This window comes from Capra hircus, chromosome 19, assembly GCF_001704415.2.
Source record: "Capra hircus breed San Clemente chromosome 19, ASM170441v1, whole genome shotgun sequence".
Lineage (NCBI taxonomy): Eukaryota > Metazoa > Chordata > Mammalia > Artiodactyla > Bovidae > Capra > Capra hircus.
Window position 1 is genome coordinate 49,742,748 of NC_030826.1, and position 12,367 is coordinate 49,755,114.

Below are 12,367 nucleotides of genomic sequence, written 5' to 3' on the forward strand. Positions count from 1 at the left end.
GGTGGACTGTAGCTCGCCAGGTTCTTCTGTCCATGGGATTTCCCAGGCAAGCATACTGGAGTGAGTAGCCATTTCCTTCTCTAGGGGATCTTCCCAACCCAGGGATCGAATCTGCATCTCCTGTGTTGGCACGTGGATTCTTTACCACTGAGCCAACAGGGAAGCCTCGTTCTTTTTATGACTCAATAGTAACACCCCACTGTATGGCTAGATCACAGTTTGTTTATCCATTTGTCAGTTGATGAACTTTGGGTTGTTTCCACCTTTTGGCTATTATGAATAATGCTGCTAGAAGCGTGCAGGTAGATGTTTTTACATTATTTGGGTATATACCTAGGAGTAGAATTGTTGGGTCATATGGAAATTATATGTTTAATTTTTTTTTAGGATACACCTGATCTTATTTCATCCTCACCATTACCTTGTGAATTGATGTTTTTCCCATTTTCAGATGAGAAGAGCTGAGCAACTAGCTGTAGCCTCTTGGCAAAGAGCTAGGGCTCTTGCTTGGGCAATATTTCAGGGCTGCCTCCTCCTGACCTCAGCATCACCGCAGCTGGGTCATTTAAGAAAAATAGCCTGCCTCAAGCAAGGGTTTGCTGGATCCATGAATAATAAATGGACTGTTTAACCTGGAGGGACAGAGAAAGGAGGGGATGAAGGCAAGACCACGCTCTTTACTTGGAAGAAGAGCCAGATGTATGTTCAAATACAGACTCCAAGTCAATAAATGCCTACAGAGTTATGAGATCGTGTTGAAGTGTTTTGAGTGGCTGCTGTGTCAATGCCTTCCCTCCATCTAATTAGCATCAGATGTCTTCAAGACCTGCCTGGAGATTCACATCTGAAATATATGAGAGAAAAAGACTGTTCCCAGATGTCAATGAAAGGACCTTACTGCTATGTTAATACCTAACATAACAGCAACTCCCCAACTCCCACCCCTAGAGTGGACCCTTAGACTGGCATCTTTCACTGAAAGGGACATCTTTGAATGTCCCTCATTCAATGATGAATGTCAGCTCATCTTTAAATCACTGGAGGCTCTGCCAACCAAAGACTCCCAGCGGAGGATTGTGGAACCCTCTAGACTGGTTGTTTATAAGGAAGAGAAGTTGCCAGTTAAGAGCTTCTTCCTGGCCCATAGCACTCTGCTGACAAGACCTCCGAAGCTTCCTTCTCCTGTAAGTCTGTGCAAAGCATGGAAAGGCTGATGCACACGGTCCCCCATTTCCCTCCCCTGTGTCATGAACATTATTAGCAGTTTTTGTGCATGGTTCTACCTCTAGCTTTTGCTTGTTTTTAAATATCAGGGGCACAAATTTAGATTGACTAAAATCTGCATTTGCTGACACAGTCTCATTGTTCAAAGTATGGCCCTTTGTTATTTTAAGCATGTGTGTATGTATTTGTTGTTTATAAATAATGTGATAAACACCTGTAAGCACTATGAGCCAAAAAACGGACCAGAATCCTCATCTGGCCTGTGCTGCTCCCCTCTCTGTCCCCTGCTCCCAGGGGACTTAAATCTGTAAAGGTGACTTGACCAGGACACTGAGACAATAAGGATTAGCTGAGGATGAGTCAAGACAGGGCTTTGATGCACAACTCTTAATACTTTATTAAAAAAAAAAAAACTAAACTGCATTAAAAGGCCAACATTTAAAACTGGGCCTTCTCTCACTACAGACCAGAATATCCAGTGCTGCTGTGACATTCCGGAGCAGTCCTGTGGAGACCCAGAGACCATCCGGTGACCCTGTCACCCAAGACTGAGAGTATGTATCCCACCCACGGCATTTCTCTACAAGTCGCAGGCACAGCTCTGCACCCTGCTCTTCATGCCACATTCTACAGCAGTTGTTCACACCAGCACATCCTCGTCGGCTTCATGCTCCTAACTCCATGATAGGTGGCTTCGCTCCTCAATACTGAAATTTGTGTTGCTTCCTTGTTAGGCTACGGTAGGTCCCATTTCTTAACTTCTGGCCGCTCACCATTCTTCCTCCCCAGGCCCAAGTCCCCATCCATTGCTAATGGCTACCCTGGCTTCTGTGGAGTGGTCAGTCCTTCCCAGCCTCTGATGTTCTGGGGAAGCCAGAACAATGGTGACCACATGGACCTCAGTCCCTCAGTTCTGGGACCCTGGGTTGAGGGGCTGGAAATGTGGCAGCTCTCCCAGGGTCGAGGCTCCCACAGCAGCCAGGTTCTCCCCAGGCTCTCTGGGCCCACTGGTGCCGGCATCCCCTCCTTGGGTGGAGGACTGTGGCCTAGAGGCTGAGTCTCCCTCCTCAGACTTCCTCTTGGCCCAGGGTGAATAAGAAAGGATGGTGAATCCCCTCTTAAGCAGGGCTGAATCTGCAGGGACCAGCTCTTCAATCTGCCCTGGAAGGGAGGATTCCAGAATGCTTAGCTTCCAGTGGTGCAGTTCTTGCTTCTGGGGTGCATCTTGGAGTCTCACCACCCACACCTCATCAGGCTCCAGCAGCAGTTTCCAACACTGGCCTGGGGTCATTTGGACCCTTCTTGGCTTCATCTTCTGGAGGTAGACAGCATCATAGCAGCCCACTAGGGAAAGGACCTGCAGGTCCAGTAAATAGGCTTCAGCCTCAAGAGGGTCCATGTCCTGGGTGGCGCCCAGCTCTAATACCATGGGCTCTCCAGGAGGCAAGTCCACTTTGAAAAACCCCTCCCATGGAACAGAGGGGCTTGGCCAGTGGGAACAGGTAGGGATTCCCCCAAATCTCCAGGGAAGGCCCTGGGTCCAGTCAGCATCTTCAGCATCCAGGCCCAGGGGTGCCGCATCCTGAGGCTGCAGCTCAGTGGGCACAAAGTGATCATCTAGGTCCATGTCCTCTGACTCCACAGGGCCTGACTCCAGGGTGTCCAATCCCCAGCCCACAGACTCGCCCTGTGCAGGCTGCCATAGGCCCTGCGCCCAGTTTGGCCCCATCACTGGGGATGACCCTTGCTCAGACCCTGTCTCTGAGTTATCCATAAGCTCAGGGTCCCAATCTCCGTCTTCCCAGTCTTCTGACTCCAGCTGCTGCTTAAGGTCCAGAAAGGCAGCCTTGTAACAAGCAAAGCAGATCCTTAGCTGGCTGCCATGTTGAAGCTGATACATCCAGGATGCATGGAGATAGGACATGCCCTCTGCCCCATACCGCTTGCTGACTGGAGGGCACATGGCCAAGCTGCCTGACTCCTGAAAGACAGGCAGCAGAATCTGGTCCACAGAAGGGGGCGCAGTGAAGAGCAAGGGTCAGGGAGCAGGGGCAAGAGAACAGAGAGGAGAAAGATGAGGATCACCAGGAGAAGAATTTGGGGTGGCGATGAATGAACTGGGTCCCGATCCAACAGGGACCTGTAGAGGTTGGGAGGGAAGAAACTCTGGAATTAACTTCTGCTGATGCCAGGGCTTGGTCCTCTGGGAGCTGCAAAGAAAAGCAGTGAGGTTAGGGCGCCCCCAGCAGGCAGGTGGGAGCAAGTCACACAGGGAGGAGAACCTGACCACAGCTGACAAAACCTGAGGGAACCTCCCAGGACCTGACAGAACCAGAAAGAATCACTCAGAATCCGAGGGTCCTGTCAGAATCTGACTAAATCTGACAGAACCTGAGAGAATCGGTCAGAACCTGACCAAATCTGACCGAATCTGACAAAACCTGAGGGAGACTTTCAGAACCTGAGAGAGTCTATTAGACCCTAAGGAAACCGATCAGAACCTGAATCAGAGAGAATCAATCAAAACCTTAGGGTCCTGTCAGAGTTGCACCAAATCTGACAAAACCTGAGAGAACATGTCAGAACCTCAGAGAATCTGTCAGAACCAAAGGAAACTGTCAGGACCTGACAGAAATAGAATTGATCAGACACTGAGAGAATCTATTAAAATCTGTCAGAAACAGGGAAACTGTGAGCACCTGAACAAATCTGACCGAATGTGACAGAACCTGACCAAGTCTGACAAAACCTGTTGGAACCTGTGAGAATCTGTGAAAACCTGAGGGAAACTGTCAGATCCTGACCAAATCTGACAAAACCTGATTGAAACTGACAGAATCTGAGAGAATTGGTCAGAACCTGAGGGAATCTATCAGAACCTAAGGAAATCTGTCAGCACCCGAGAGAGAGAATTGGTCCGAACCTGAAGGATCCTGTCAGACCTGACCAAATCTAACTGAATCTGACAGAGCCTGAGGGAACCTGACAGAACCAGAGAATCGGTCAGAACCTGACGGTCCTGTCAGATCTTACCAAATCTGATAGAACCTACCAGAGACTGACAAAACCTGAAGGAAAGTGTTGGAACCTGAGAGAAAGTCAGAACCTGAGGGAACTGGTCAGAAGATGACCAAATCTGATAATACCGGTTAGAACCTGTGAGAATCTGTGAGCACCTGAGGGAATCTATCAGAACTTGAACAAATCTGACAAAACCTGACAGGATCTGAGAGGATCCGTCAGAACCTGAGGGATCCTGTCAGACCTGACCAAATCTGACTGAATCTGACAGAACCTGAGGGAACCTGACAGAACCAGAGAATCGGTCAGAACCTGAGGGTCCTGTCAGATCTTACCAAATCTGATAGAACCTGCCAGAGACTGACGAAACCTGAAGGAAAGTGTTGGAACCTGAGAGAATATCAGAACCTGAGGGAGCTGGTCAGAACCTGACCAAATCTGATAATACCTGTTAGAACCTGTGAGAATCTGTGAGCACCTGAGGGAATCTGTCAGAACTTGAACAAATCTGACAAAACCTGACTGAACCTAACAGAATCTGAGAGGATCAGTCAGAACCTGAAGGATCCTGTCAGACCTGACCAAATCTGTCCTATCTGATGGAACCTGACTAAATCTGACAGAACCTGATGGAACCTGTCAGAATCTGACACAACCAGAGAATCGGTCAGAACCTGAGGGTCCTGTCAGATCTCACCAAATCCAGTAGAACCTGCCAGAGAATGAGAAAACCTGAGGGAAACTAACAGAACCAGATAGAGCCTGAAAAAACCTGAAGGGACCTATTGGAACCTGAGAGAATATCAGAATCCGAGGGAGCTGGTCAGAACCTGACCAAATCTAACAGAACCTGACAGAACTTGTTAGAACCTCTTGGAATCTGATAGAGCTGTCAGAACCTGAGGGAACCTGACAGAATGTGTCAGAACCTGATGGAAACTGACAGAACCTGAGATATCTGTCAGAACCTGAGATATCTGTCAGAACCTGAACCTTATAAAACCTGAAGGAGCCTGACTGAACCACCCCCACCTGAGCTAATCTGTCTGGCCTGAGGCCAAGCTGGACCACATTGGCACTGCAGGCTCCAAGCCCCACACTGTTAGTCTGTAGGCCCCACTCTTTCACTTCAAGGAGTTCTCACCCAGCTTGGTACCACCCTCCTGTGGGTACACGTGGGGAAAGGAGGGAAGGGATCCTGCCTGAGTATATAAAGAGCCATTTCCCATGGTGCTCTGGGCTCCATATTTCCCATGAGCCTCAGCCCACCAGGAAATGAAACTGCTGAGTCATCCTCACTTCTCCCATCCCAGGAGAGCCTGTGTAGCCCCCAGAGAGGGCAGTCTTATTCCTCTAACCCTGTCACCAGGGTGATTGTTCCTGTGATATTTGCTCCTCTGCGGGCTGAGAAGACTGTTCCCATTGTTCTCTTCATTCTGCAGGTTTCTGAAATTGTGTGGGTGATCCTCTCTCTTATGGTTATTGTCCCTTTGTGGGTCCCTTGGGTGACCTGCTTGATCACAGAGCCTGTCTTTCTGTGGTTAAAATAGATTCTTTCTTGTATCTCTTGATGAAAGTTTCTTTATGAATTCCAGAAACTGATCAATTGCCAGTTATTTACAATTTAGGCATATTTCTGTCCCTCTGACTTTTCACTTTTAAAATAAAGGCTCTTCACCTATAAATAATAAATAGTGGCTGGAGAGCGTGTGAAGAAAAGAAAAACATCCTACATTGTTAGTGGGAATGTAGATTGGTACTGCAAGTATGGAGAACAGTATGAAGTTTTCTCAAAAAAACTAAAAATAGAGTTGTCATATGATCCAGCAATCCCACTCCCGGACATGTATCCAGAGAAGACTGTAATATGAAAAGAAACATGCACCCCAATGTTCATAGCAGCACTATTCACAATAGCTAAGACATGGAAATGACCTAAATGCCCATTGACAGGCAAATGGATAAAGATGTATCCCAGGTGGCACTAGTGGTAAAGAATCTGCCTGGCAATGCGGGAGGTATAAGAGATACAGTTTCAATCCCTGGGTAGGGAAGATCCTCTGGAGTAGGAAATGGCAACCCACTCCAGGATCTTTGCCTGGAGAATCCTATGGATGGATGAGCCTTGTGGGCTACAGTCCATGGGGTTGTAAGGAGTCAGACATGACTGAAGCAACTTAGCATATATATATAATAATCCATATATATATATATACACAATGGATTATTATTTGGTCATAAAAAAGAATGAAACATTGCCGTTTACAGCGACATAGATGGACCTAAAGTTTATCATACTAAGGGAAGTCAGAAAGAGAGAGACAAATACCATATGATCTTATATGTGGACTCTGAAATACAACACAAACAGAAACACTCTCACAGACATAGGAAACAGACTTGTGGTTGCCAAGAGGGATGGGGGATGTAGGAGAGAAGGACTGGGTGTTTGGGATTAACAGATGCAAACTATTATTTGGAGAATGGGTAAACAAGGTCCTACTGTATAGCATAGAAAGTGAAAGTGAAAGCCTCTCAGCTGTGTCCGACTGTGCAACCCCATGGACTGTAGCCTGCCAGGCTCTTCTGTCCATGGGATTTCCCAGGTAAGAATACTGGAGTGGGTTGCCATTTCCTTCTCCAGGGGATCTTCCTGATGCAGAGATCAAATAGTCGTCTCCTGCATTGCAGGCGGATTCTTTACCATCTGAACCACCAGGGAAGCCCACTGTATAGCACAGAGAACTATATTCAATATCCAGTGATAAGCCATAATGGAAAAGAGTATGAAAAAGAGTGTATATATATGTATGTGTGTGTGCTTAATCACTCAGTTGTGTCTGACTCTTTGTGACCCCCATGGACTGTAGCCCATCAGTCCCCTCTGTCCATGGGGATTCTCCAGGCAAGAATACTGGCATGGGTTGCCATGCCCTCCTCCAGGGGATCTTCCAACCCCAGGGATCGAACCCAGGTCTCCCATATTGTGAGCAAATTCTTTACCATGTGAGTCACCAGGGAAGCCCAAGAATACTGGAGTGCATAGCCTATCCCTTCTCCAGGGGATCTTCCTGACCCAGGAGTCAAACTGGGGTCTCCTGCATTGCAGGCAGACTCTTTACCATCTGAGCCACCAGGGAAGCCTATATATATATGTATATTTATAAAACTGGATCACTTTGCTGTACGGCAGAGATGAACACATTGTAAATCAACTAATACTTCAATCAAATTTTAAAATAAAGACTCTTTAAATGAACACTTAAAAAATTAGGCACTGTTTTTAGACCAGTTTTGACTTCATAGCAAAACTGAGAAGTTACAGAGAATTCTTATACTACCCCTGCCCCACACAGCACAGCCTCACTGTCAAACTCTACACCACATGGTACATTTGTAACCATCAACAACCTATAGTGATACACTGTTATCACTCATTGTGAACAGTTTGCATTAGGGTTTACTTTCAGTGCTGTTCAATCTATGGATTTAGACAAAAGTTTAATGACATACATATGTGGTAGTTTTACTGTCCCTGTTCTCCCCATTTAACTCTACCTATCCCCACCCCTGGCAATCACTGATATTTTTTTGTCTCTGTAGTTTTGCCTTTTCCTGAATGCTGGATAGTTGGAATCAAACAATATATAGCCTTTTCACATAGACTTCCTTCACTTTGTAATATGCCGTTAAGTTTTCTCCATGTCTTTTTATGGCTTGATAACTCACTTCTTTTCAGCACTGAATATTCCATTGATTGGATGGACCATAGTTTATTTATCTGTTCACTTACTGAAGGACTTCTTGCCTGCTTCCAAGTTTTGGCAGTTATGAACGAAGCTGCTATAAACATCATGTGAAAAAAAAAATCACATGCAAGTTTTTGTGTGACAAAAGTTTTGAACTCATTAGGCAAATCCAAAGGAGTGGGATTTCTGGATCACTTGATAAGGTTATGTTTAATTTTGTAAGAAATCCCCTCTTCCAAAATGGCTGCACTATTTTGCATTCCCACCAGCAGTGATTGAGAGTTCCTGTTGCTCTGCATCCTGGCCAGCATTTGGTGTTGTCTGTATTCTGGATTTTGGCCATTCTGATAGGTATGTAATGGTATCTTATATTGTTTTAATTTGCAATTCCATAATGACATATAATGGGGAGCATCTTTTCATCTGCTATCTGCCATCTATATACCTTCTTCAGTGAGGTTTCTATTTAGGTTGTTTGCCTAGTTTTAAATCGGGTTGTTTATTTTCTTATTGGTAAGTTTTAAGAGTTCTTTGTATATTTTGGATAACAGTTCTTTATCAGATGTGTCTTTTGCAAGGGCTTCCCATGTGGCGCTATGGTAAAGAACCCGCCTGCCAATGCAGGAGATGTAAGAGATGTGGGTTCGATCCTTGGGTGGGGAAGATCCCCTGGACGAGGGCATGGCAACCCACTGCAATATTCATTCCTGGAGAATCCCATGGACAGAGGAGCCTGGCAGGCTATAGTCCATAGGGTCAAAAAGAGTCGGATGCAACTGAAGCGATTTAGCACACATGCACGTCTTTTGCAAATATTTTTTCCCAGTCTGTGGTTTGTCTTCTCATTCTCATGACTGTCTTTTGCAGAGCAGAAGTTTTTATTTTTAGTTAAATCCAGCTGATGAATGATCTCTTTGGTAAATTGAGACTTTGGTGCTACATCTAAAGAGTCATTGCTGTATTCAAAGTCATTTAGATTTTATCCTATTATCTACTAGGAGTTTCACAGTTTGCACTTTATATTTAGGCCTATGATCTACTTTGTGTTCGTTTTCTTATGCAAGATCTGTGAATAGATTCATATTCTTGAATGTGGATGTCCACTATTTCCAGCACTATTTGTTAAATAGACTATCTTTTCTCTACTGTATTGCCTTTGCCTCTTTGTCAAAGATCAGTGGACTATATTTATGTAGGTAATGACACTTTAAAACACAGACTTGTTTAGAGTCTGATAATCCAATGTTAAGTGTTTCTTTTGAAATTTTTTTTGGCTTTTAAAGTATATCCCACAATTCCAAAGCCATGATGTTACTTTCCTTCATCTAATTCTTATTCTGGAATACTTTTGTTAGTTTGCTTCTTGTATTAGTCAGCTAGGGCTGCCATAGGAAAATACCAGAGTGAGTAGCTTAAACAGCAAAAACGTTTCTCACAGTTCTGGAGACTGTAAATCCTAGATCAGGGTGCAGGATGGTTGGGTTCTGGTGAGAGCCCTCTTCCTGACAATACAGATTGCTACCTTCTTGCTGTGTCATCACATAATAGAGGTAGGGAGATCTAGCTCTCTCCTTATAAGGCCGCAATCCTATCTGATTAGGGCCCTACTCTAATGACTTTATTTTATTGGGCTCCAAAATCACTGCAGATGGTGACTGCAGCCATGAAATTAAAAGATGCTTACTCCTTGGAAGGAAAGTTATAACCAACCTAGATAGCATATTAAAAAGCAGAGACATTACTTTGCCAACAAAGGTCTGTCTAGTCAAGGCTATGGTTTTTCCAGTGGTCATGTATGGATGTGAGAGTTGGACTGTGAAGAAAGCTGAGCACCGAAGAATTGATGCTTTTGAACTGTGGTGTTGGAGAAGACTCTTGAGAGTCCCTTGGACTGCAAGGAGATCCAACCAGTCCATTCTAAAGGAGATCAGTCCTGGGTGTTCTTTGGAGGGAATGATGCTGAAGCTGAAACTCCAGTACTTTGGCCACCTCATGCGAAGAGTTGACTCATTGGAAAAGACTCTGATGCTGAGAGGGATTGTGGGCAGGAGGAGAAGGGGACAACTGAGGATGAGATGGCTGGATGGCATCACTGACTTGATGGACATGAGTTTGAGTGAACTCCGGGAGTTGGTGATAGAGAGGGAGGCCTGGGGTGCTGCGATTCATGGGGTCGAAAAGAGTTGGACATGTCTGAGCGACTGAACTGAACTGAACTTATGACTTTATTTAACCCTAATTATCTCCTGCTTCCCAGGTGGCTTAGTGGTAAAGAATCCACCTGCCAATGCAGGAGACCCGGTATCAATCCCTGGGTCAGGAAGATGCCCTGGAAAAGGAAATGACAACCCAGTCCAGTGTTCTTGCCTGGAAAATCCCATGGACAGAGGAACCTGGCAGGCTACAGTCCATGGGGTTGCAAAGAGTCAGACACGATTTCGCAGCTGAACCACTGCCACCGATTATCTGCTAAAGATCTTATTCCAAATGTAGTCATAGTGAGGATTAGGGCTTCAACATATGAATTTTGAAGGGACCAATTCAGTCTACAGTACTTCTCTTTCATTTGTATACAAAATGCAATTTAAATGGAAGTTGCTTTCCTTAACAATGTTAAGAATGTAGACAGACAGCTTTTTACAATGATTTGCCAATTTAATTGTGTAAATCAACCCTTCTTTCCAAACTTCAACAAATATATTCAAGCACACCAACAATGTCTCCCCCGAGATGTTTTGGAGCATCCCAGGATGAAGGACTCTGTAGTTGGCAGCTGGGCCTGGATTGGGCAGTGCCTGCAGGAAGGAGAAAAGACCACCTCTAGAATCAGGCAACTTAAAGGTTCTTCAGCTCCCAGTGGCTCCAAGATTTTGCTCCAGGTTAAAATTTTCTTGGGAGCTTTGAAGAGTCCCAGCGGCCACATCATAGCATGTGGCAGACACACCCGAGGTGTGTTACACCCTCAGTTACAGTCAGTTACACCCTCCCTGAGATTAGTGGTGGAGCTTGTGATTTGCTTCCAACCAAGAGCAGTGGTAAAGGTGGTGGGTGTCTCTGCCTTGATGAAGTTACATCATGGGGCAAAATGTCCCTCCTGCAATGATATTACTCTAAGATTAAGTAAGACTCTTACCCAGCTCTTGCTCTCTCCTGGAGGCCTTGAAGAGGGAGAAGAGCCGTGCTGTCTGTGAACTGTAGGTTGCCTCTGGGACCAGCTGACAGCCAGGAAAGCTGAAGCCATCAGCCCTAAAACCACAAGGAAGTGAATTCTGCCAGCAGGGAACACAGCACGGCCAACACCTTGGTTGAGACCTTGGGCAGGGGGCCAGCCAGAGCATGTCCCAACTCCTAACCCATGGAAACTTAGAAAATGTCTTCTATTTGGTAAATCACCCAGTTTGGTAATTTGCTACAAAGCAAAAGAAAATTTACATTCACCCCTTACCAGTGACATCAGAATTCTTACATGGGACACAGGCATTGATATCTTTTCAATCTCTGCATGTGCTTCCAAAATACTGTCCTGTTAAAGAACCAGTACCTAGACCACTGGGTGATATTAGAACTTTTCCCATATACTGGGTCCTTTGATCCTTCCTCTCTTGCTAGTAAACCAGGTCTGAGTTCAATCAATACCCAAGCCAGTCTCCACAGGACCCGCAGTAGCCGTGGCCCATAGATGACCAATGGTCCCCTCGTGACTCGGATAACCCACTGTGACCTGCCACAAACTGAGTAATTGGCCCCTCTCGAGTTCCTGACTCATGTGGCCTTCATGCAGCCAGGTCATGGTCCAGAAGCCAGCAGGGCCCAGAACCTGGCACCCAGGCCCTGCCCATGGCTGAAAGACCAGCCCCATGAGCCCCAGACACAGGAGTTCTCATAATGGAGAAGGGTGAGAGAGAAGATGAGGGTCAGCTGGGCTGACAGGCCAGAAAGGCACCAAGATGACTGCCCTGGTCCAGCTCAGGGCCCCATGGCCCGGGGAGCTGAGCGCAAACACTGGCTGAGACCCTCGGAAGGAAGAAGGCTGAAGCCCCACCATGTGCGGCCGGATCACCTGCACCTTCGTGCTGCAGCAGAAGTTACTGGTTTCACCCATTCAGCCTTCCACAGTTCCTGAGGCTCAGAACATTCCAGAGATGTTTGTGGGGTGGACACATTCCCACTCCTTCTCTGGCTTGGTGACCTCCATCCTCAGGATAGCCAGTTGTCACACTGTTCCTGACCCGACGTATTCCCGGGCATGGCCCCGTCTCCTCAGACCGGTTCAGAGCCAGTGTGGGCCAGTGCTTTTCCCAGACAAAGCCTCCGCCAGCGTGTCCGGGAATCTGATCTCAAGACGGCCAGTCATGCCCAGAGAAACCACCCAA

At 46.2% G+C, this 12,367-nt stretch overlaps 1 protein-coding gene across 1 annotated transcript; it reads right to left on the reverse strand.

Moving 5' to 3' along the window:
- On the reverse strand, positions 2,132-3,220 carry LOC102176073 (testis-expressed protein 19.2-like). Its single transcript, XM_005694375.3, has one exon. It carries the CDS (start codon positions 3,185-3,187, stop codon positions 2,132-2,134), a length of 1,056 nt encoding a protein of 351 aa, XP_005694432.2. The 5' UTR covers positions 3,188-3,220.

Bases quoted from the DNA above. Each gene is read 5' to 3' on its own strand.
- LOC102176073 (XM_005694375.3), bottom strand. From the start codon at position 3,187: ATGTGCCCTCCAGTCAGCAAGCGGTATGGGGCAGAGGGCATGTCCTAT.